At 39.5% G+C, this 25,638-nt stretch overlaps 2 protein-coding genes and 1 long non-coding RNA gene across 6 annotated transcripts in view; 1 reads left to right on the top strand and 2 right to left on the bottom strand.

The window, feature by feature from the left end:
- The window catches only part of LOC309711596, a 224,505-nt gene that overhangs the window by 136,568 nt on the left and 62,299 nt on the right, over positions 1-25,638 (bottom strand). The gene's annotated exons all lie outside the window — the stretch shown is intronic.
- On the bottom strand, positions 83-7,616 carry LOC309709830 (chondroitin sulfate synthase 3-like). 3 transcript variants are annotated; one of them, XR_014277614.1, is made up of 4 exons: positions 6,062-7,616; positions 5,383-5,666; positions 2,198-4,303; positions 83-152 (listed from the first exon to the last, which is right to left on the bottom strand). XR_014277614.1 is itself a non-coding variant. In XM_082538697.1 (3 exons), exons 1-3 carry the CDS (start codon positions 6,624-6,626, stop codon positions 2,729-2,731), a joined length of 2,424 nt encoding a protein of 807 aa, XP_082394823.1. In that variant the 5' UTR covers positions 6,627-7,616; the 3' UTR covers positions 83-2,728. The 3 variants fall into 3 exon arrangements, 2 of the variants coding, with proteins under 2 accessions (XP_082394823.1, XP_082394824.1); XM_082538697.1 differs by having other exon boundaries at positions 83-4,303; XM_082538698.1 differs by having other exon boundaries at positions 83-4,303; positions 6,182-7,616.
- megf10 (multiple EGF-like-domains 10) overlaps positions 14,486-25,638 on the top strand; it is a 62,267-nt gene continuing 51,114 nt past the window's right edge. The window contains exons 1-5 of the mRNA XM_082542000.1: positions 14,486-14,735; positions 20,060-20,195; positions 21,224-21,325; positions 23,378-23,478; positions 24,701-24,793. Coding sequence (XP_082398126.1) covers positions 20,077-20,195; positions 21,224-21,325; positions 23,378-23,478; positions 24,701-24,793 — 415 coding nt within the window. The 5' untranslated portion in view covers positions 14,486-14,735; positions 20,060-20,076. The remainder of the gene's footprint in view (positions 14,736-20,059; positions 20,196-21,223; positions 21,326-23,377; positions 23,479-24,700; positions 24,794-25,638) is intronic.

Below are 25,638 nucleotides of genomic sequence, written 5' to 3'. Positions count from 1 at the left end.
TTTAGTCCAGACGCAGCAATGACACACAATATTATCTCTGTGATTGATTGTAGATACAAATTCATGCAAAATGGCTCATGGCTAACAAAGTGTCCTTTATTTAGCCCAACAATTTTCTGTGGCAAAATACAAAGAAAACATACAAAGAGAAACTGCAGCATTATCAGAATGCACCATCAGAAGAACATCCCATGCGTGAAAGACGCCAGCGAAAAATAGCTTTATTACAGGTGCTAGAGGTCTGCCTGAACTGACAGGAACAGGGGTGGTTCAAAATATTTATACCAGAAAGTGCTGCATAATCAGTCAACCAATCAAAAGGCTTGGCCAAGAACTCACCAACTTCAAGCTTCAAAAACCAACTGTGTGTGGAGCTGTGACATCTGGTGGAGAGCTTTGTTTTGCCACCAGTGCAGGCAGAGCCTTTTGGGGCACTGTTTTGAGACGGTGCAAAAACTAGCAAGTTAAACTAACTGTTGTAGTGGGCAAAGGAAGGAAATAGAATGACACTCAAATTTCAGTTGGTTCCAGATCACTGTCTTGAAAACTGAAAAGTTGATTTGTTTTTCATTTGTGTGTAATTTCAGCTTTTCTAGAGTCTGTCCTAATGACTTCTGTAGTCACATTTAACAACAACAAAAATAAAAATAGAACCAATAAAGGATAATCACACATCTTCTATTAAGAATTAAAATCAATCATTTACACTAAGGATAATTACAATAAAAATGGTCAATAAAACAATAAAAAAAATTTCAGAGCCAGTAAATTAACAGCATTCAAACTTTGCAGTTCCACATGAACATCATTAAATCAACGTGAAATAATTAAAAATTGAATTTTCAACCAACCCTGTACTAGATTTACCTCAAATGTCTAAATGATTTTAAAGGTCACCCAATCATTGCTTAATCAGTCAGGGGAGAAAGCCTATATTTAATTCAGAAACAGGACTTCAGTCTAAAACAAGATTTAGACATTTGCTTATATTTTACAATCAAATCTCATTTTTATAATAAATACTACTGCTTATATCAGCTCTAGAGTTACAGAGAGCTGTAAACTTTATGCTGAAATTGATCTTAAACTGTACAAAAGTTAAAATGTCTGTTTTAAAATGCAAAAACTGGTTAGTATAGTACTTTAATTCTTCATATTAATAAAACAATACCTCACCATCTGGCTGCATGGCAAACTTAAAGTGCATTATAACACATAATTATCTAAGCTTATAAATGCTGTGTCTGAAATTGTAAGATGTTTTTGATTTGTTTTGCAGAAAAAAAAATCTTTTGTGCATGAATAAGAAAGTATTGTGAAAGTGGTTATCCTGCCTTTAACTGAGTATTTTATTTATTGGTAGGTAGTGCATTCCACTTTCAAGCCTTTAGATGCAGCGTGTCACTTTACCTTTGGTTTAATCACAGAAATGATTATTTATTTATTTATAATGTAAAAATATAAGTGTGATGGAGGTTCAGGGGGTAGTGCCAGGGAGGCTGGAGTTGGAGGTGGCAACAACTGGGAAGCTGCTGGGGCAGCAAAGTGAAAGGCACAGTTGTACATAAATGCACACAACGTGCAACGCTGAGTGTCTCGGGTCCTTTTGGTGTTTACAATAATTTTTTTTAATTTATAAAGCTATAATATCATTTTTCATTGGTATTTGATTTAAGCTGTGCCTACATTTATTGTATGCATCCTGGGTAACTGAGAATGAGGTTCTGTCTTAGTGCATCTTCCTAGGTTTTGATTGAGTAAAATGATGGCAGTGAAGCTGCTGAATTATGATACTCTAAAATTAATGAAAGCAACATTATATTTAGACTTGAGACTGGAAATAAGACAGCTGAGCAGGACTTATTTCTAGAACAGAAGCATACAAGAAATGTGGACAGACAGTAACTACACGGGCTCAGCTTCAGCTTCTGCACGAGCCTATTTCTAAACTGCAGTGGGAGATTAAGGTAGATTAGTTTACCGTAGATCAACACAGCAGTACCAAATCGCTCACCTAAACATACATACAGATTGTTTTGCGCAGCACACCATGCTGCTCAATGAGAACTTATGGAGAGAAACAACAAATTATCTAATTCACTGACTCACTGAGTTGTAGGCAGCATAATTGTTGTAGGCGACAATTATGCTACAGACTCAAACTTGTAGCAAAGTAAAATATCACTCTATGAATAACTTCCAGCATTTACAAATCTCACTTACCATATCAATAATTTCTGTTGATTTCATTTTCTGATAGTACTTTTTAATTGCCAAGTATTTTGAATAATGCAACTTGTTCTTTGGGTCATTTAATTAATTCCTCAACTTACCCAGATTAGCAAGTAGTTAATTTATATCCGGGTATAAAAAGGAGACTAGTAGAGAGTGATGCATAACTGTACAAATAACAATCAGCTACATTTAGCTATTACATATAACAAATATTTATTTTTCTCATTTTTTCCAATTTTCCAGCTGGTTTGGAATAAAGTAAAGAAGCAGATAGTTGGCCTTGCTTCTGCACTAAATTGGGTGCAGATCTGTTCTATCTCCTTTTGGTGTCTTCAACATTGGTCTATCTCCTGCTGGTTAAGCTGTGTCTAGTACCATTTCATTGGTTAGAGTACACTCAGTTTTAGAGACATGACTGCCTTGGGCCCCACAGTGCATAGCTATCTGCGTTTAAGCAGAACAGAAAGTAGAGGAGTCCTGGAAAGTTGAAGTATCAGGATGAAGTTCTGTTATAGCCTACCTCTATGTGTTTCTCAAGCCACATCTCTGCTAACTGCACAGCTGATGCAAATGCACTTGCTCTTGACCCAAGACACATTTTATATTGCTTCTGTTCAAGGCTTGAATTGCAATTGATAGGATGATAAACGTGGACAATTCCTGGTTCTTGACTGCGTAAAACCTTTAAACCAGAATTAATAACCTTGGTGTAGAAGTCTACATCTTCCAACCCCCAGCCTAGGATGGATGTATCAAAACCTCCAGCTTTTAGTAAATCGCTCTTAAAAACACAGGTGGTTCCAAAGCCATAATCACGCCAAAAGCCACTTTTCTTGGTGAGCACAAAGTTGTTTTCACTTGGGGCTTTTTCACCGTACACAATCTTAGGGCTGTATTGGCTAAAGATAACAGGAAAATAGACCTGTCTCCCTTGAATAGCATTATCTCTGCAGCGCTGCAGAGCATCACCACTAAAGATTAGATCAACATCACAGAGGAACAGTAAAGTGTCATTATCAAGCTGTGACGAACCCAGCTCTAGAGCCAGCCCTCGTGAAAAATTTCCTGTCATGGGGATTACAGACATATCAGCTTTAGGATACTTTCTCTTATAGTCCATTATTAAATGAATATGCTTTTTTATATTCTTATTGTTTACATTGTCCACCAAAATGATGCAGAGCTGAACATTTTGTTTAGGTATCAAACACACTTTCTCAAAGTTCTCCATAAACCGAATAAAAGTGCCATAGCGACCAGACAGTGGGACGAGAATGCTGATCTTTTTCTGGCTTTGCTCCCACATTTCTCTTGTTGACTCATAGAACTGGAAAGGTGACAAGAACTTCAGAGAGTTGGATAGGAATGACAGGGATTGGGATTCAGAGTTGATGGCAGCCATAAGTTCTGAAACATTTAGATCTTCAGCTTCACTAAAGAAAGGTCGGCTGAAGGACTGTTGAAGGTAAGCATGCCGCCTCACAGGCAGAGTTATTTTACGTCCCTTGTGTTTTTTGTACAGAAGCAACAAGTCTAAGACGTATTCTGCACCATGTATTGGATCCACCCTGTAGTAGCCATACTGAATCTCTTTAAAGTCAATTACATGGCCACGTGTCTTTGAATTTTCATTAATCATTTCCATGACCTCTAGTATAATATTGTCTTCAAGGGCAGTCCGAAGCAATTTTCCAAGGCTTTGCCTAGCCATCTTGTTTTCAATGGCAGAATAAATATGTTGGCCTGTCAGGAAATCCCACTCAGTGACATCATTTCTCTCACTGGGCACATAGCGCATGTAGGAAGGTGGAGACCCCAGCTGTTGGTCCTCCCACAGTATTTCTGTATCACTAAGATAACTCATATGTAGGCCTTCACGATGGAGTAGGATCGTGCGGTAACGGAGCCTTGAGATCTCACAGCTGAGCATGTAGTTGTGGAGCCGGTACTGGTAGGCAGGACTTTTGTTGGGATGGAGCGTAATGGCATTGTGGATCTTGCGACTGTGAAGTTCTTCAATGAAGCCTTTTTTGTTGTGTTCATAGTTTTCATAGAACAGTTGCTGCATCTACGGAAAGAATTTAAAAGTAATAAGAGTATGGATGTCCAAGCATCAATACACACAACATTGTTGATTAGAGCTGGATGATATATATCATTAGCAATTCAAATTTGTTAAACAACAAGACAATTATTTTTCTTTCACGAAACAAAATACATTCCATGTCCTAATTGCTTGCTGGCCTTGGTAGCTGGGGATTGGTCTGCCAGGGTCTCCGTCCTGGCTGCCATCCAGCACTCATTGCACCTGACGCCTATGGTGCCTCATGCGGGAAGCGGCCTCGGAAGGGGGGCCTATGTCCCTTTTTCAGGCTGGGCCCAGCTGGGCTCCATGGACTAAAGCCGGGCCCTCGGGCACCCTCTTCGGTCCCAATCTCTAGTGTGGGGATCCAGCAACCCTATCCCGGGCAGGATGAACAGTTCCCTCAATCCTCTGCACATAGGGGTTTTTGAATTGCTCTTTGTCTGTTCCCTCAACCAGAACTAATTTGCCATAGGAGACCCTACAAGGGCAACACAGCCCCTGGTATCCCTGGGACACACAAACCACTCCACTACGATAAGGTACCATTTCACAGAGGGACAGTACAGTTGGGTGACCTCCAAGAAAATATCAATTAATATCTGTGATATCTGTGAATATATAGGAAAATACTGACTGGAAGGATCACTCACAGATTTTAGAAGTCTGACAAAAAAGAAATAATCCAATATGCTAAGAACAGGGGTGGATCTACATGGGGGTGTGAGGGGCACACTGCCCCTCTGCTGTAGAGGCCCACCACAACTTTTATGTCTTTAAAATACTTGTAAAAACGAATAGTCTAAACCTACCTACTCAAAAAATGTCTTTGTTTTCTTAGAAGAATGATATAGCAAATAGTTTTAAAGTGTTTTTGTGGATATTTTCTTGACTCCATGTACATATAGGGGATTTTCACATACCCCACTGAAGAAGTGTGTGCCACCCTGCCTACACCTCTGCCCGTCCTTTGCCTCCCCATGTGAAGTTTTCTCGATCTGCCACATGCTAATGACCTGAAACACAATCTCTCACACATACACACACGCAGATTCAAGTCTTACCTCATAAGACCATACACACTGTGTGCCTCCAAAGCGTCGTACACAACGCCCTACTTCCACATCCTCATGGGTGGTGTACATCTCCCTTAGACAGGTACTGATGTGAGGGACCATCCTGCGTAACACCTCTCTACTAAAGATCATCCCAGGACCTCCCATGCAAAAGTTTTCTCCGGGTTCTAGAGCCAGTCGTCCTAATTCTTCAGCTGTGCCCAGCCCTGTCTGGCCAAGGTAATGGGGCTGACTGCTGTTGAGTGACCGCAAGAACAATTCCAGCTTCCCACCTAGCAGAAAGTGAGTTGTAAGAAATAACTGTTATCAAAAATGGCAAAATGTATGTATTCTAGACGTGTATGTGTGCATGCCTTTATCTTACTTATCTCTCAAGATAAAGACTCAAAGTATGTAAGCATGTAACCCACTGTTTTTTTTTTTGTTTTTTTTTTTAAACACTCTTTTTACACTTTGTAGCTGGATGAAAAATATTAACAACTTAGCAAAGTGTACAATCGTAGCTTTGGTTGCCTAAAATGAGACTACATTAATTTATCTCAGTAATTTCAAAGAGATGTTGTTTTCACTAAAGCGACACAATATTGCATAATGCATAGCATGTTCCATTTTTCTGTGACAAATAAACAAACTGCACTGGCATCAAATTCACTCCCAAAATAAGCACCTCTTATATAAACATCATCATCTGCCCGCATGAACCACTCGAATTTATCCAGGTAATGGTCATGGATGTACTTTAGCATCATGAATGATTTCTTCTGTGGTGGATAGGAATCATCAACACCTGCCAGCGAAACCACAGGGAGGGGAGCAGGCGCGTGGACGGTCCCAGACCCAGCGCTCGAGAAGAACTCCACCTTCCCGGGTATAGAAGCCGCCCATGTCTCATACGCAGCCCGTGCTCGAGACGTCAGGTATTTTTTGGCTGTCATCACGCCAACATAAATGAAACGCTTTGGTTTGCTTTGGGTTCTGCCTAAATGTGCACTGCTGTTCTTCGTACTGAATAACCTGTTCTCCTCCGGACTGTCCAGATCTTTGACTGACACGGACTTCCCGTGGATGTCAGCACCTATAGCAACGGCGGAGTCACTGTAGTACAAACACATGGCAGATCTTTTCCTTTTACTTTCCAGAACCTGAGGTAAAATGAGCCAAGAGGACGCTGTGAATCCGAGAAAGACGCCGAAGATCACGGTCGTCCACGATCTTCTGGACTTAACAGCCATTTTCGTATCCTACGAAGAGTACAGTTCTGCGGTTAACGGGGACCAAATGTATGATTGCTGACGCTGTAAGGGTGGTGCTAATCTGTGAAGCATGCTATCCCTATGGAGCAGGAAGTTTCCGTTTTAGTAGCATAAGTCACGTAGCGGGGCATTTCCTTCACAACATTAAGAAACATGTTAGCCTGTCCCCAGTCGTCCCATGACGTCTGTACTGAATATTTGTATTTTAGTTTCTTTGGGGGTTAAATGATTTTGTCCTCATCTGGGACCGCTATCTTGTCGTCCGTCAACAAAAACAAATCGACTTCCAGTCGTATTTCCTTTTCAGAATAAAAGCAAATGTCCATAAACTTGCAGCAATAGTTTTCTCGTTTGTTTGTTTTAATAAAAACCAACTGATTAACCACGACATGCAAATTACAACGGTGTATAAAACCTTCGAAAATTAACATTGGTCTAAGGAGTAACAAATATAACAAAATGTCAATACTTTTGTTTTGAAAGTATCCTTTTCTCTAACAACTTTTAAAATGATTGCCAATACAAAATAAAAGCTTTATCACCGTAGACTGACGAATCATACAAATATATATATTTTCTCTGGTATTTGACGTGCATGAGCATTATAAGACCTTACCACGCCACAATTTTATAACCATCTCTTCACAATAAACCCGCAATATTCCAGTTGGTTAGGCTGAAAAATAAACGCATTATCAGCTGTGCTATCGCGCAGTCCGTTTCATTCGTGCGGAACTGGTCGGTTAAATTGAATGGAATGGTCGAGGTGCAGGGATCTGGTCTCATTTCAGCGGATCTGGGCTAAAGCAGATCGGTTAAATGGAAGAGTCGCGTCATCTCCGTTTACTCCAATGGACCTTTTTTCCTTTCTTTCTTTCTTTTTTTAAACTGCAATTGCGGATTATGGAGCCTCGTAATAGTCCCGGTGTTCCAGGTGGTTCCAACTGGTTTTTATATTAACTGGTTAGATTCGTTTACATATTCCACTCTCAGTGTTTCAGATGTTGGATCCGCAGATTCGTCATTTTTACTGAATGGGCTTCTGTCTGTCAGTGTGTCATGCGGTTTGTCAAGATTCATTCCTTTTAAATTCCGTTTGACATTTTTAAATTAGATCAGTCAGTCTGAGGGCAAACACAAGCTGCTGTAGCTCTGCCCTGAGGAACAAGCTACATTTGCTGATTTTGTGCAGAAGTTTGCCATAACATCACGTTATATAGAGTAGCAGCTGCCCACGTAAAATTTTTACATCACGTTTGCGTGTTTCCTGAGTCAGTCAACTCGAGGTACGAGTCGAAAAAAAAACGTTGGCTCGTTTTTTATGTTATAGAAAGACAGAGGTAGGAGACAGAGCAGAAGACTTTTTGATTTAAAAATAATAATAATAATAATTTCATTGTTGCCTGAAGATAATATTTGCATGAGCTGGAGACCTCTTGTCAAATCGCATGACACACTAACAGAGAGAGAGACAGAGAGAGAGAAGACCAGGATCAAACATCTGGAACTCAGAGCATGGAATATGTAAACAAATCCAACCAGTTAACCTGGAACACCGGATAGGTTTTCTGTATTTAATCTATCACAACACCTGTGGCTCTCACAGATTTAAATATATTAATCTTTCCACATCAAAAGGAGCCAGTTGAGATGGTTCGGGCATCTGACAAGGATGCCCCCTGGGCACCTCCTGGGCGAGGTTTTCCAGACCCAGGACGCTGGAGAGATTATATCTCTCAGCTGGCCTGGGAACGCCAGGGAGGGAGGTCTGGGCTTCTCTGCTTGGGCTGGTGCCCCCGCGACCCGGCCCCGGATAAGCGGAAGAAAATGGATGGATGGATAATCTTCCTTACTGTATTGGATTGATGTACAAAAATATAATTATTAAAATATAGTCACTTTATTTTCCACTCAGATTATGCGATGTTGATTAAAGTTTTTGTGTTTTGTTAAGAAAAGCCCAGCACTATGCCTTCCCATAGCTTTTTCTGTCAAGCTATTGACAATCTACAGAACCAATGCAGATGGAGAAAATGATTATACATGTTCAGTTGTAGAATCAAATCTGTGAAACATACCAAAACAAACAAAAAGAAGTGTTTAATTTTTGTTTCTTCTTATAGATCTTCTTATATTTATTTTATTTCCACAGGTACAAGTGAATTATGAAAAAAAACACTGAAAGTCTGTTGAATGTAGAGTCCATTGTTTTTGAGGTTATTTAAAAGACAAAAGAATGCTGTACTCATAAATATACATAGATTAAATGGTAAGTAGACTGTTTCTCATATAGGGCTTTGCTACTCTCCCAGAGCACTCAGAGCGCTTTATACAGGATGTCACATTCACAGAAGCACATTCTTCTATGCTTTTAAGTGTTTTCGAGCTAACATTCACACCCCGAAAGATACATCAGAGTGCAACTTTGGCTTAGTATCTTGCATGTCCCAAGGATATTTGGCATGCAGCCATGGATCAAACCACCAACCTTCCTATCAGTAGATGTCCTGTTCTACCACCTGAGCTACAACCACCACAGATCAGCATGCAATTACATCTTCCAAGAAAATGATGCGCCTTCATAAACTTTGAATTAATCCATTAAAAATACATAGCAATGTGGAAGCCACCACATTGCCCTGCAGTTCTGAATAGAGTGGAGGAGATGAAATCACTCTGCATATGTAGCACACAGAACTTTTGTTGCAGTTACTTGTTGTTAGGAGATTAGACCCTACAATCTCTGGACAGTTGAAAATGAGTCAGAAAAACACATGGATATATTTTTTGTCATTATATTTTCTGGTCATTTAGATATTTCACAGTAGTTTTTCGAGGTCCTAGCACACAGGGAGATGTTGATGTTTGTTTGAAAGACAGCATGGAATTTAAATCGTACTGTAAGTTTGAAGAAAAAGAGTCACAGGATAGTTTTTTTTCTGGAAAAGAGAAACACTTCATCTTACTGAAGTTAAACGAGTGTAATGCCTTAATATTTACTCTCTTTACTGTTGCTCTTTAAAAAAAAAATTTCTAATGCTTGTTTGACTAACTTTGCAATCCTTCCCTAATACAAGAAAGTGTGGTATGTAAATATGTTTAAACCAAAAATTGTGCCATTAAACTATGGGCATTCCTGATTATGATTATTGATTAAAATGGAAAAACTGGATCACTCCATAATAGCTGTACTGCCACTACCTGACTACAGTTCATTACTCCGTATTTATATATATATATATATATATATATATATATATATATATATATATATATATATATAAAACACCCAGCACGCCCCTGCGGGCGGTTTATCCTTCAAGCTCGGGTCCTCTACCAGAGGCCTGGGAGCTTGAGGGTCCTGCGCAGTATCTTAGCTGTTCCCAGGACTGCGCTCTTCTGGACAGAGATCTCCGATGTTGTTCCCGGGATCTGCTGGAGCCACTCGCCTATCTTGGGAGTCACCGCACCTAGTGCTCCGATTACCACGGGGACCACCGTTACCTTCACCTTCCACATCCTCTCGAGCTCTTCTCTGAGCCCTTGGTATTTCTCCAGCTTCTCGTGTTCCTTCTTCCTGATATTGCTGTCATTCGGAACCGCTACATCGATCACTACGGCCGTCTTCTTCTGTTTGTCTACCACCACTATGTCCGGTTGGTTAGCCACCACCATTTTGTCCGTCTGTATCTGGAAGTCCCACAGGATCTTAGCTCGGTCATTCTCCACCACCCTTGGGGGCATCTCCCATTTTGACCTCGGGACTTCCAGGTTATACTCGGCACAGATGTTCCTGTACACTATGCCGGCCACTTGGTTATGGCGTTCCATGTATGCCTTGCCTGCTAGCATCTTGCACCCTGCTGTTATGTGCTGGATTGTCTCTGGGGCATCTTTACACAGCCTGCACCTGGGGTCTTGCCTGGTGTGATAGACCCCAGCCTCTATGGATCTTGTACTCAGAGCTTGTTCTTGTGCTGCCATGATTAGTGCCTCTGTGCTGTCTTTCAGTCCAGCTTTGTCCAGCCACTGGTAGGATTTCTGGATATCAGCCACCTCCTCTATCTGCCGGTGGTACATACCGTGCAGGGCTCTGTCCTTCCATGATGGTTCCTCGTCTCCCTCCTCTTTCTTGGGTTTCTGCTGCCTGAGGTATTCACTGAGCACTCGGTCAGTTGGGGCCATCTTCCCAATGTATTCTTGGATGTTCGTTGTCTCATCCTGGACTGTGGTGCTGACACTCACCAGTCCCCGGCCCCCTTCCTTCCGCTTAGCGTACAGCCTCAGGGTGCTGGACTTGGGGTGAAACCCTCCATGCATGGTAAGGAGCTTTCTTGTCTTTATGTCAGTGGCTTCTATCTCCTCCTTTGGCCAGCCTATTACCCCAGCAGGGTACCTGATCACGGGCAGGGCGTACGTGTTGATGGCCCGGATCTTGTTCTTACCATTCAGCTGACTCCTCAGGACTTGCCTGACCCTCTGCAGGTACTTGGTGGTTGCAGCTTTTCTAGCGGCCTCTTCATGGTTCCCATTCGCCTGCGGGATCCCCAAGTACTTGTAACTGTCCTCTATGTCTGCAATGTTGCCTTCTGGTAGTTCAATCCCCTCAGTTCTGACTACCTTCCCTCTCTTTGTTACCATCCGACTACACTTCTCCAGTCCGAACGACATTCCAATGTCATTGCTGTATAGCCTGGTAGTGTGGATCAGTGAATCGATGTCTCGTTCACTCTTGGCATACAGCTTGATGTCATCCATGTACAGGAGGTGGCTGACAACTGCTCCGTTCCGTAGTCGGTATCCGTAGCCAGTCTTGTTAATGATCTCACTGAGGGGGTTCAGGCCTATGCAGAACAGCAGTGGGGACAGAGCATCTCCTTGGTAGATCCCGCACTTGATGGTGACTTGTGCTATGGGCTTGGAGTTGGCCTCTAGTGTTGTACGCCACATCCCCATTGAGTTCCTGATGAAGGCTCTTAGGGTCCCATTGATCTTGTACAATTCTAGGCATTCCAGTATCCAGCTGTGGGGCATTGAGTCATAGGCCTTCTTGTAATCAATCCAGGCAGTGCACAGGTTGGTCAGTCTGGTCTTGCAGTCTCGGCTGATTGTTCTGTCTACCAGTAGCTGGTGTTTTGCGCCTCTGGTATTCTTGCCAATTCCTTTCTGTGTCCCGCTCATGTATTGACCCATGTGCCTGTTCATCTTAGCCGATATGATGCCTGACAGGAGCTTCCATGTAGTACTGAGGCAGGTTATTGGTCGGTAGTTGGAGGGGACCGGTCCCTTCTTGGGGTCCTTGGGGATCAGGACCGTCCGGCCTTCAGTTAGCCATTCCGGGTGTCTCTCGTTAACTAGCAGCTGGTTCATTTGTGCTGCCAGACGCTCGTGGAGTGCAGTTAGCTTCTTCAGCCAGTAGGCGTGAACCATGTCGGGCCCTGGTGCTGTCCAACTCTTCATACTGGAGACCCTTTCTTGGATATCTGCCACTGTGATGGTTACTGGACCCTGTTCAGGGAGGTCGCTGTGGTCTGCCCTCAGATCCTCTAGCCACTGAGCATTGCCGTTATGGGTTGCATCCTTCTCCCATATGCTCTTCCAGTATTGCTCCGTCTCCAGCCTTGGTGGTGCTGTTCTCTTATTGTTCCCTTGCCACTGAGAGTACACCTTTGCTGGTTCTGTGGAGAACAGCGACGAATAAGGTGCCTAAGAAAATATATATATATACATATATATATATATATATATGTATATATATATATATATATATATATATATATATATATACATATATATATATATTTATATATATATATATATATATATATATATATATATATATATATATATATGTATATATATATATATATATATATATGTATATATATATATATTATAGAAAGTATAGTTGACCAGTTATAATAAAAAAGCATTGTGACAATATGTGAAATGACTATTAGTTAGAGAGCCTATCTCAGCTGACATACACAAAGGCAGGGTACCTCCTGGATAGGTTGCAACTCTATAGCAAGGTTAACACATAGAGACAGACAACCTTTAATAAAATTATTTAGCTACAAAATTAGATTTTTGCTTCTAGGATGGGTTAATAACATACAGCTAAGTTAAATTTTAAAGTATTACCTAACAACAAGCTTAGAGACTTGCCTTGCACAGCATAAAAATTAACCCTGTAACTTTTCTGAATTGTTAAATGGTTAAAGTAATATTATTAAATTAAGATTTTTCATGTCTAGAAAAGAAAACTATCAAATACTGTTGCAGGGACTCTGATTGTGACGTCATAATACGTCCCATGCCCCCAAAAGTACAAGGTACTTACAATGTAATTATGTCATTGTTTCCTGTAAAAACCTGACTTGCCACTTGATATTAGGCACAATTACAGGATAATTACGCCTTAGTTGCATGTCTAACAGTGTCATTATTTCAGTGTTTCCTGTAAAAACCTGACTTGTGACAGAAAATTACATGTGGTTATAGGGTACTTACACCCGAGTTGCAGGTTGTATTAACACATGGTAAACATCCAGGGAAAACAGGAGCTGTGCAAATACACAGAAAAGAAGAAGCCAGGGTTTCACTGTGTAGCTCAACAAGTCAGCAAAGATTGACTGCCAGCTGAATTGCCAGAGGGGGAACCCTGGATTAGTCATGCCCATAAATGCAGACAACAACATCAACAGACAGAGAGGGAGTGAGAAAGAGAGCGATAACCAAAATGGAGAGACAGAGGGAAAACAAACTGGGGAAAAACCAGCCAGGGAGAAGTGAGGGGCTATCTGCTTTAGAGCATTAGGCTGTTATACCTCATGTTGAGAATAGCGTCCTTCTTTCTCCACAAAATAACTGATGAAAACAGCTTCTGTGTTTACTGGGAAATCTTTTAATTTCCTTAGAACTATAGCAGTAATTTAACCTGAAACATAAAAAGGGAAGAACAAACTTTGATTTCCAAAATTGAATGTCTCATTACTCCAAATGAAATCTACTGAAAAAGAAGACGTAGCTATTTTAAATGACCAACTTCACAACCTTTATCTTTATAAAGGCAAAAGCTCATATGTGAGCTCTAGAAGGCAACGGTTAGCAGAGGGAGACCAAAGCACAGCTTATTTATTTTGTCTAGAACAACAAGAAGCACAATTTCATTCCTTCTAATCTGCAGCTTACTGTTTACTAGCAGATTACTGTTTTGCCTTTTACAGCAAACAATGCAATTCTATCTACTCACAATGAGGTTTCCTTTATTTTATGATTAACGTTAATATTTATTTGTTGAACACATAAATAAATGTGATGCTCCACTTACTCTGATCAATGTCAAAATGCATATTTAAAATCTAAAAAACCAACAACTCTCTAGGTTTAGGCTGTTTAAGTGTTGAATTTTAAACATCATTCTCTGATTTGCTGACAACAGAGACTATACATACAATTTATTGAGCAAGAAATTTTACCTGGGGCCTTATTACATTAATAAAGCTTCTACCACTGGGATATTACTTTTATCCCTGTTATCTTTTAGAATAATTATATCAATAGAATTAAATGTAAAAGAAAAAAAAATCATTTTCTTTTTTTATTTCAGTATACCGTGTAAATTTTAATTATGCTATTATGAGTCCTTGGTTTGTATTGTATATTCTGTTTGTGTTCCTGTTCTGTGTAGATGAGACGTACTCATCGTGTGTTTCTAATGGGATGGTGTTTTGCGGCAGGTGGCAGCAGAGTCAAAGTGTTGCTACACAACCCTCAGAAAGATGCTGTTGATGCCGCATCAATGACGTCACATACTTGGTCACCAGTATTTTGACAATGGGAAAAGTTTATCGTTCTGGCGACGAAACGTTGTAGAAATCTGAGAAAACGATTCGACTAATGCGCTTTCCACTAGTTATTTTTAATTTTAATTTCAGTTTATGATTTATTTCTTACGCGGTTTCAGGGGGATAACACTTTTTCCTTTTCTTGTCTTTTTTTTTTTTAACTACTGGACATATCAACCTCATACACCGAAGGACGGATCGACAGCCGTGGCATGATCGTGTTTTGCTCATAGAGAAGGTATTGTATTGTACTGATTTGTGTGATATTTTTATGTAATAACTGTAAATGACTGCACAAGAATCTGCTATAGAAAAAAAATATACATAAAATGTTTTTGTTTGTTTTTTCAGTGTAGCTCTTCTGGTAGATTTGAACTTTATTCCTGTTGTGCTTTAAATTTGGACGTCTTTCATAGACCTAAATGCTGTTGGGGTTTTACAATCTTAAACTCTAGATTTGAACTATCTTGCAAAAGGAGGACAAAAAATAGTGACCGAGAGATGTCAATGGGTTTAATAATTTGCACCTCTCAAAATCACCCATCTCCATATTTTGGTGGTTTAAACCACCAACTGCAAAGGTTACTAGCTGTAAACACTGAGTAATGGTCAGATAGGAACCGTTTGAGAGTTTCAGACCTATGCTTATCTTTGACATCTTCAATACTTTCACAGTAGGTGAAATCAAAGTACAAAGCTCCTAGCTTCGAAACTCTCTCTTGGTTTTTTTTTTTTTTTTTTTTGGTTTGTTTTCTTTTGTTTTCCTTTGTTTCTAAAGAGTAAAAAGGCAAAAGTACTGCACTAGCAGTACTGAAAATATGTTCTGACGACAAACAACTCTACGACAGACTTGGATGCTATAACTTTAAAAACTTTCTAAATTAATTAGCTTAAAGAAAACTGAGTATATGACTGCTCATATTTATACATCTCATTTAGTTCCATTTACACCAATTCTAAAAAGAGAGAATTGACGTCAAAATTGCATGTGTTTGCAAATAAATACTGCGCTAAAGCCTGACTGTTTTTTTCAGGGATTTCAAGCAGCAGATCTGCTTTTCTGGAATTCCTTTGTGCATAGAGAGAGCCATCAATGCTGTGCTGCCTGACTGCTAGTATATCAAAGTTATGCAGCCTAGCTTAATCCATTTCATTAGCATTGTGCCTGGAGCTCTTTCACGCATACAGCATAGCCCTTATGTGCGTAGCAGTGCAGTTGTCTTGGGGTGGGGAGGATTTCAGCATTGGTCAGTGCAGCTGTGCCCACTTTCAGCAGAATGAAATCAGAGATGACTGGCTCCAGTATCCAATACACTGCCTGAACAGACACAATGTTACTACCCATACAGCTACTAGAGACATCTTGTAGGCTTACTCCATTAGCCAGTATTTTTGAAAGAAGGCTGGCTAGAAGTGTTGACCTCAAAAGATTTTGCTTGGCCACCACCGCCATGAAGTGTGATGCGCTAGTCATTTAATGTCTGTGTACTATTAAAAAAGGTCATCCGTACTTAATTTGGACTCTTATACAAATTCTAGAAACTCTTAAGGAGATTTTAACCATTGATAATTTGAATGAGTGTTTAGCACAATTTTGATTCACTGATCTTACACCATTTCTTTATAGTATAGGTTTGAGTTGAGGTTGATGTTCAGTATTTAATTCTAAATTTATTAGTTTAGCTAAACTGATGATACTTTGTTTTATGTGTTTTAAATATAGTTAGTGGTGGGGAGAGTTGAAGGGAAGTTTAAGCCTAATTTCAGTTTGACTACAAATAAGTTAAAAAATAATGGTGAGTTTGCAGGCTACAACGCTTTCTCAGGTCCTTCCCATTTGAGTATACTGTAACCCAGTTCTTTCTTTTTTGGTACAATTTACATATGTCCCCTAAATGTGTCACATGGTGTTGAATCATAAAGTTTGTGTTTTGCAAGGTGGGTAGCTATAAAGATCATTAAATATTTGTGATCACTGTGTGTGAATTGTGCCTGTGCAGAAGTGGCACATTTTGAGTTCTAACTTTCTCGAGAACCCAGATAACAGAAGTTAGAGCTAAAATAATTTGTCATTAATTTGTTTACAGACAGCATTCACAAAAGGAAACATAACAATATGTCCACTCATTTTTTCTGAGAATCTGATTAACTTTTTGTGACATGAATGAGGACACACACACACACACACAGCTTGCACGTTGCTAGATGTTTTATTGTTTGGGATTTTTTGTTGCAGCTTTTCAGCTGCTACATACACACAACACACCATTTCAGGTCCCAGCACATCTTTTACATGGGAGACATGATCAGCTGATGGAGCTGAGGTGTGCGTCAGCCTCCCCTGACACCACACCCTGACACCACTGCTCCACTCCTCCCCTGCAGCTGAGCCACAAACCACACCCTGCCACACTTTTAAACTATCAGACTGATAAAAATGAGTAAACGTGAGAACTTTTTGCTAGCCAAACTCATCAAAAGTCTTTTTTAAATGTTCACAATAAACCCCACTGAAGATGCTGATATGTATGAAAAACAACATGACTACAGCTGTTTTCTATTTTAGTTTATTTCTTTTCATATCTATATTTGTTTGTTAGATTAAAAAAAAGTTACCCATAAACTTATTACCTAAAGTATTCTATTTAGGCACATTTTGTGCATCGGCAAACTTATCTTGCAAAAGTAACTCACAATTTCCTTCTATCTGTAAAAACACGTAATGTTAAAATCTTCTTCTGGGGGTGGTATGTGCTTGATCCTTGAGCTCGGGTCCTCAACCAGAGACATGGGTGTTAGAGGGTTCTGCGCACTGTCTTAGTTGTTCCTAGGACTGCACTATTCTGGATAGAGACCTCCAGTGTTGTGCCTGGCTCTTAATACTCTTATTACCGCAAGAACCAATTTGGACTATACCTTCTAGCAGCAGTTCTTTCAGCCCCTAGCACTTCTCTATTTTCTTGTGCTGCTTTTGGTAAATGTCTGGATCTTGTGTTTAGGCTCTGTTCTGGTGCTGCTATTATCATTGCCTCTGTGCTGGCCTCTAAGCAAGCCTTTTCTATCCACTGGTAGGATTTCTTTATGTCAGGGATTTCCTCTATGTGTCTGTGGTACATTTTTTGCAGCGGCTTAGTCATCCATGATCTTGGTCTTGTGGTGCAAAAAAACCAATGGTACAGAAATAGAATATATGGTATTTACAATATATATAATATATACATCTCAAAATAAATATTAATATAAATAAATACATCAGGAATATATACTAACTACCTACCCTAAGAAATGTGTGTGTGTGTGTGTGTGTGTGTGTGTGTGTGTGTGTGTGTGTGTGTGTGTGTGTGTTGGGGTGTGCAAAGTGCATGTATTGAGTCCAGTGGGAAAGTTATTGTAGCCTGAGTAAATAAGTGTGTTGTTGTAACATGTTAAGTGAGGGGGTGTTGTTACGTAGTCCGACGTCTTCTTGTGCCATGAGGTGTTGGTTCTGATGGACCACAACCTCCTGTAAAAGGGAAATATCACAATTTATGCCCGGGTGAAGAGTCAGTAGCAATCCTGATTGCCTGTCTCACTTGCATGAAGGAGTACATGTCTTGTAGGCAAGGCAGATTGCAGTCATTCACCTTTTCAGTGGAGTGGATTACATGCTGTAGTCTGCCTTTGTCCTTTGCAGTGGCAGCAGTATGCCAAAGTGTTAAAGGAGGTGAGAATAAATTCAGTGATGGAGCAGCTAAACTGCAATCTGTGATGGTGAGCAATCCATGCCACATGCTCCATGTGTCGCCCTGGTGGAAGCGATGCTCCCGATACCGGCGTTTGGCATCCCTCACCATGCGCCGAACTTGTTTGGTTTTTTTTTTGTCAAAAACAAAATAAATTTTTAGACTTGAGAAATTTGTTGCTGCTCACAATGTAATAGATTTATATATTGAACAACTTGTCAGAACAACTGACAAGACGCTAGAACTTTGATTGTAGGGTGTTTACCTTACAATATAAAGCACCTTCAGGTGACTGTTGTGATTTAGGACAGTATAAATAAAATTGAAGTGAATTGAACAGAACCCTGACAGGAATGGATTGTGAAATTGCAGACCAAGAAGAAAAACTTTTTTTTATACCGGTTGAGACTTCATTGTCATTAAGACTCAACATCTCGTTTACAAGAGAGACCTGTTTCAGACAGCATAATAAAATTAAAATTAAAAAACCACATTAAAATAACTAAGAGTCATATTAAAAACAAGAACAAGTTTCCAGTAATGATGTCAGAAAATCATTTAACCCTTTCATGCATGAAACCTCAATCAGGATTTTTTTCTTAAGTATTTTTATTCACTTTAAGCCTTCATTTTTTTAAACATGTACTTTTCAAAGAGTTTTTTACATGTCCACTTAGGTGGACAACATCACCTTTGGAGTGGCTGGCAGGGTATGGATTGACGCACCAGTGTCCAATGTAGTGGTTTATGTGCAAGTATACTATCAACACTGACACAAATACAAGAAAACAGCCTTTGAATAGCTGTGCACTGTAGTGACCACTGTGTGTGAAAGGGTTAAATGTATTTTAAAGTCTGCATGTGAAATCAATTGAGAGAGCTGCAAGTCCTTCCATAGTACGCTAAGAACAACCTGGAGAAAGATGATGCATACTGCAAGTGCCTTCTTTGGTCCATGTAAAAACAAGAGCTCTTTGGCAGAGACACTGCTTATATTTATGCTTAAATAGGGGAGAGGTGTTCAACCCAAAGAACAGCATCCCCACAGTGAAACACAGTAGTGGGAGGATTATGCTGTGGGAATGCTTTGGTGGGAACAGGTTCACATCAAAGTGTAAAGAACCACGAGGAAAGAAAATTGTAAAGATTTTGAAAGAAAACCTCAAACAGTGATTTAGCAAAAACTGGGTCTGGGTTGTTTCCCTGCACAAAAGAAATTTTCATAGGTGGGCAAACAATCTTGTACACATCTGTATCAGCTGAAAAGTTCAGATTCTGTATCTCAAGCATTTGGTTGGAATAGCTGATTAAAACAGGATCTATGTTAAAGTCAAATTATGTCAGTTACAATATAATTAATCGTGTCAAATACATGTTCATACTTCTGGTAAATGGACTGTTTCTTATATAACACATTTCTACTTTATTTGAGCACTCAAAGCCTCATTCACATCCATTCACACAAGCACTTTTTACATCTAAGTGCTTTCTATCTACCATTTACACCCTGAGAGTGTAAATGGTAAATGAGAAAAGTACAGAAAAGTACAGATCTCAGCAGAATCTAAACATTGTAGTTGGTTTTGACTTTTAACAATTATGTCGAGAACAAAATTAAACAGGATCATATAGACTACAAACATAGTAAAGCACAGATGTATTAGGAATTGACAATGATATTGGATTTGGAAATTTCAGAATGACATAAGTACAGAAATAAGTAATTGCATAAATAAATACCCCGAGGGACTGTTGGTAGCTTACAATCACCAGAGTTTACCGAATGTTTTTCAGACAACAGAAACTTAAATGGTGTTTTCTCCTTCTTCCTTGTCTTAAGGTGCAGCCCTCACAGCGATGACTACATCACTGTTGCTCCACAGGACAGTCTTGCTGACTGTAGTCTTCTGTAACTTGCCTTGCATCGCTTCCTCCCTCAACCTGGAGGATCCCAATGTCTGCAGCCACTGGGAGAGGTTAGTCAAGATAATAGCCCATGAAGGGCAATAAAGGCATTCAGCATTAGGTGTCCTTTACCCACCTCCAGACTATACTAAGCATCGCCGTAACATTACGCCCCTGATACTAACACTACATGCTAATGCATGCTAATGCACTAACAGTATCAACCTGATAACTTTCTTAAGCTGTGTTTAAAGTGTCAATACTTAGCAGTCTGTTTTTCCATTTGCAAGGATGAAAAAAACTTCTATGTTCAGGACTATCCCAGTAAAGCTGAGCATCGCTCATTTCCCTAATTATAGTACCATCATTCCACTGAATGCTAAAGACACAGTTACTAGAGCTTGTGCACACACAGACTTACCTGTCGAGGTTACTGATGAGACTTACATGACTTACAGAGAATCTGTTCTGTTCAGCCTCATAACGCAGAAACATATCTTCAAAACAAGGCTGAACACAAAAAGTTTCTCTGTCAAGGTTTGTCAAAACTTGCAGAGTACTTTGTTTGCAGAGTACTTTGTTTGCAGAGTACTTTGTTTGCAGAGTACTTTCAGTTTTTGCTCTCTGCTGAAACCGAAAGCTGAAACCTGAGCTTTTGACTGGCTCACTTTAATATATAAATCCAGCACTGTAACAGTTTGCACAAGATATTAGAAACCATATGCATTTCCATTGTTAAACAAATGACACCTATATATATAATTATATTTCTATATGAAGGCCAATAACTTCAATTGGTTGCCCTGCAGGCATAGCATAAAGATGTTAAGACCTATAATTTTTAATCTTATAAACTATTTATTGTATCATTATCTCTTCTAAGAAAACAAAGCTTTTGGACAAACAGGCAATTAGTTTTCTCAGGTATTTTAAGGACATAAAAGTTGGTTGAGTGTCAATCTATTGTGTGTCAATCTCTTTTGAAGTAAATCAACTAATTGAACAGAGACGATTAATGAGGCAGTCATGAACTATCATCAGCCACACACTGGTTTCATGTCTGATATCCATTTTCTTTTTTCACTTTCTGTGGTTTCAGTTACTCTGTGACAGTGCAGGAGTCATATGCCCATTCTTTTAATCAGATTTATTACACCAGCTGCACTGACATCCTCAACTGGTTTAAGTGCACCAAACACAGGTAAGAACCAATTAAAATGATACTTGATACGTATGGAAATGTGTGGTGATAATGGGTTTGATTAAATGGCAGTACCACAGTTTTTCCCTGTTGTTTTTCTTTTTTTGTTTATTTAAATCAGACATTGTCGCTGTATATTTACCTCATTGTGGTCTCATTTGCCAGTGTCAAAAACAAGGTCTGAAAGTGGCTTACCCCCTTTACCAAATAAAAGTTGTAATAATAAAGACAAAATTTACAGAAGAATGTAGACATGCTAAATGGACTGGAACTTAAATAGAGCCTTTTATTCACCCAGTTACACTGACATTCATACAGCACTTTTATCTAACAATTAAGACAGTCACATGCCAATGCATGCAAATTGGGGTTCAGTATTTTGCCCGGGGACATGTCAACATGCAGACAAGAGGATCTGGGAATTAGAGCCTTGAACAAGACTATTCTTTTGAATTCTGCTCCCACCAAATTTCTGACCATTACTGTCTGCTCCCACTGTCTGTCTCTGTCACCTGCCTTTGCGATATTTGTGTCCAATCCTGCCTGCATCCACAGAAAGTATTGTAAGATGGTGAAAGATGTACCCTTAGGCCCCCTCCTCGATTCAGAGATGGTCTTTCTATTTTCATGTAAACGGCCTTGTTGACTCCCTGCTCAAACCAGCATTCCTCCCTGTCCAGGATGTGGGATACATCCTCATCACTGAAAGAGTGTCCACTGGCCTGTAGTAGTAAATAGACCGCAGAGTCCTGGCCTGACGAGTTAGCTCTTCTGTGCTGCGCCATCCGCTTAGCCAGAGGTTGCATGTTATCCCTGATGTATAAATCACAACAATCCTCCTGGCACTTAACACTGTTCACTATATTACTGTTTGTGTGCTTAAGGGTACATCTTTCAATATCTTACAGTGCTGTAATTGCAGCCATTCCCCAACTCTTGATGAATGGCACTCGTCATCACGACAGTATTAATGATAAAGAAACTGACCCCTATTGTTAGTCAGTGGTGTTAGTTTCAGCTTGTTTCATTAAAATGTACTGTTCAGAGGGTTGGGGAAACCTGCAGTCAGCTGAGACTGAAGAAATCACTTGGATGAGTGATTAAATATTTCTTCCACTGAAAAAGTTACGTCCAGAGAACAGAATAAGCTTTTTGGGATTTACTTACCTGGATGATTGAACATGCATCAAGTACTGTGGCCCTAGCAACTACCTGGCATTTTGGCTAATGGATGCACTAATCACCATTTATTTACACCTTTCAGAAGGGTAGGGTAGAGTATGGCACCAACACGTTAGCACACCTCTCATAATCCTGCCTTACAGGACAAATTGCACCAATCCCTGCTTCTCCACAGCAACCCAGGTTGTCAGTGGCGGCTCATTTAAACTGTAGGAATGATTTACCCAACATCGGAAAAATACTAGGTCAACTTTAGTGTTATCACACAACATCAATGTAACTAATTAATGCTACCTTAACTTCTCTGGCCCTGCACTTTAAATTGTCCAAGTCAACAAAATGTAAGATTTACCTGTGGTAGTTTATTTAAGCAAGTTATGTGGTGCTAACCTTTGCTTTAACAATGAATAATTTCTTGTCCTTCACCTCCTACACGGTGGCATTACTTACCCATCCAAATCCAAAATACATGTTGCTGTCCATACTTTGAAACCTTTCATTATGGCTACAATGTTAGGGATCCTCTACAAGACACATGTAGATGTGACCAAACTGGAGCTCTGGGAGAGAGGTCACTCTATATACAATACTTTGAAAAAGTATTGTATATAGAGTTTTTCTAGTCTTACTCACTGCTTTTAATACACAAGCCCAACTCAGAGTGGAAGATGAGCTATTAGTAACACTACATAGAGTAGATTTTGCAGTAGTTTTGCTCTCTTTGGAGAAGAGTTAGAGTTAAATGATGCTTTTGGTTATTAATGTCAATGATCCACTTTACACATTTTAATAATATAATAAAAGCTGAAAAACAAAATAATTGGTTACTCAGTGTCTAATTTTGTATGTGACTTGAATTCTTTTCTGCAGGATGATCTATAGAACAGCATATCGTAGTGGGAACAAGACCATGTACCGGAGGAAGTCTCAGTGCTGCCCAGGCTTCTATGAGAAAGAAGAGATCTGTGCTCGTGAGTAACACACACACACACACACACACACACACACACACACACACACACACACACACACACAGCCAGCCATGTTTCTATCGCTTTAGAGGATTTCAAGCTATTTCCTTAAACACTAAGAGAGTCAGGAAGACATCTTATGCAAGTTTCAGTGCTCTGTGAGACAAATAGTGATTTTGCTTAAGGTCAACTTTTAGTAACACTTTCCTTACAGCCATTTATCACACTTATTAAATCCTGTAATGAATATTTCTTTTCAAATATCTTGTCACACTTACCTTCCCAGCAAGGCTATTACACAACCCACATCCCTCCCTTTTAATAGGCAGTGACAGGTGTTGCTTTGGCAAAACTAACAATTGTAACAGCAGTAAAAAAAAAACAAAAGAAGCTTTCTGTCAAGACAGCCTGTTCTCATGGTGGAAAGAGTTAGTGATGAAAAAGTTATGTGTGCTGTGGTGGAAGGGAGAAAACAGTTAATGTCCCCCAGGAGTTCATAGGGGAATTTGTTCTAGTGTGAAAATACTCTGCTTTATAAGTAGCCTAAGCATCACATGCTGCTCTGAGAATCACATTTAATTTGCCAGACACTTTAGGCAACATGCCGTTTCCTGTTGGAAGTTGTATTGGAGAAGGAATCAGTTATATTAAGGATTTATTACTTTTTGTTTGTGTAAAGTCAGAGAAGAATCTGTTTGTTTGAAGTGGGTTAATCAATGCAAATCCAGCTTTAAAAAGAGTAATAATCTTTCAAATCAGTGGCATTTGCTTGGTATTAGTGGACAGTGAAAATATATCATAGTCTTGATGGGAGTTGTCTGTTACAAGGACTGTATTTAGAGTTTCTTGTAAAGAAAAATATTTGTTTGCATGAGGAAAAATCTGCTTGAAAAACTCTTTAAATCAGTCAGCTGTAGAAAACACAAAGTAACTAAAAGAAACATTGACATTTTATTGAAAAAGCAAACAATTTCTAAAAGTCCAATTCTGTTTTTGGCCACAAAAACTCTTTAAAGTGTTAAGTCAAGTCAAGTCACAGAGGATTCAAAAAAGAATAGCAAGTCCCAGTTTCCATTTCACAAATCAGATTTATGTCTTTGACATGAACATTTATGTGATTACTACTACATGACTAATTCTAATGTAGATGTGTTTTGATGGGTTATTTTTTGGGGGGACCGTGCTGATCCCTGGCCTCTCTCCCTGTCTCCTCGATGTCTAGCTCATTGTACAGAGAGCTGTATTCATGGCCGTTGTATGGCACCCAACACCTGCCAGTGTGAGCCAGGCTGGGGGGGCTCCAATTGCTCGAGTGGTAAGTCCTCCAGCTGTTGCTGTCTGTTCACAATAATGACTTTGTGAGTGGGATTGGTTTTCTGTAAAAACACTCTGAACTCACAAGAGGAGAATCAGACTGTTCTCGTCTTACTGTACCACACCAATGGCTAGACATACTGCAGGGCCAAAATACTGATGTCAGTCACAACACATGCAAGTCAAAAGTTGGAACGTGAGCATGTAGGAACTCAGGAAATTAATGGATTTAGTTTTGGTAATCAGATCTTCTTACATAGGAACTTGTTATAGGATTTTAACTACCTGTCCTCCTTAGACATATATATATATTTTTTAATTTCACAGGGAATTGGGGGGTTTTAGTGGGTGGCAGATTTTTTATGTAAACAGACCAGTTTAGCAACTAGACTTTTTGTGCAACCTGGCTGCAGCAATTGATTAATTCTCTAAATGTTGACTTAAAGCAAGTTCCTAAAATGCTAAAGGTGACATGAAGTACGGATAATAGTTTTGAGTCAGTTTTGTTTGATTTGGATTTTGCACTCTCCTCACATGGAGCATTTCTTATCAGCAAGACATCAGGACTATATCACTTGACTCTACTTCACCAACACTTTTTTTTGTCTGCACAACACGGGAGGCATTAAGGAAGATTTACATAGCTTACTGTGTGATATTTATAAACCACGTGCTTATCAACTTCATTCACAAGAAAATCACAAAACAAAAAACACACAGCATCTGAAATACAAAACGGGTAGTATACAAACAAAAATACAATTTTGCTGTGGTGTATGTCTGTGTGTGTGTAAGAGAGAGAGAAAGAACAATTGGAAAAATTGTGAAATTCTGTGTATGAGCATT

The sequence above is a fragment of the Aulonocara stuartgranti genome, assembly GCF_965226115.1.
Source record: "Aulonocara stuartgranti genome assembly, chromosome: 7".
NCBI lineage: Eukaryota > Metazoa > Chordata > Actinopteri > Cichliformes > Cichlidae > Aulonocara > Aulonocara stuartgranti.
The sequence above is the reverse complement of the archived record's forward strand: the minus strand, read 5'-3'. Positions and strand labels throughout refer to the sequence as shown.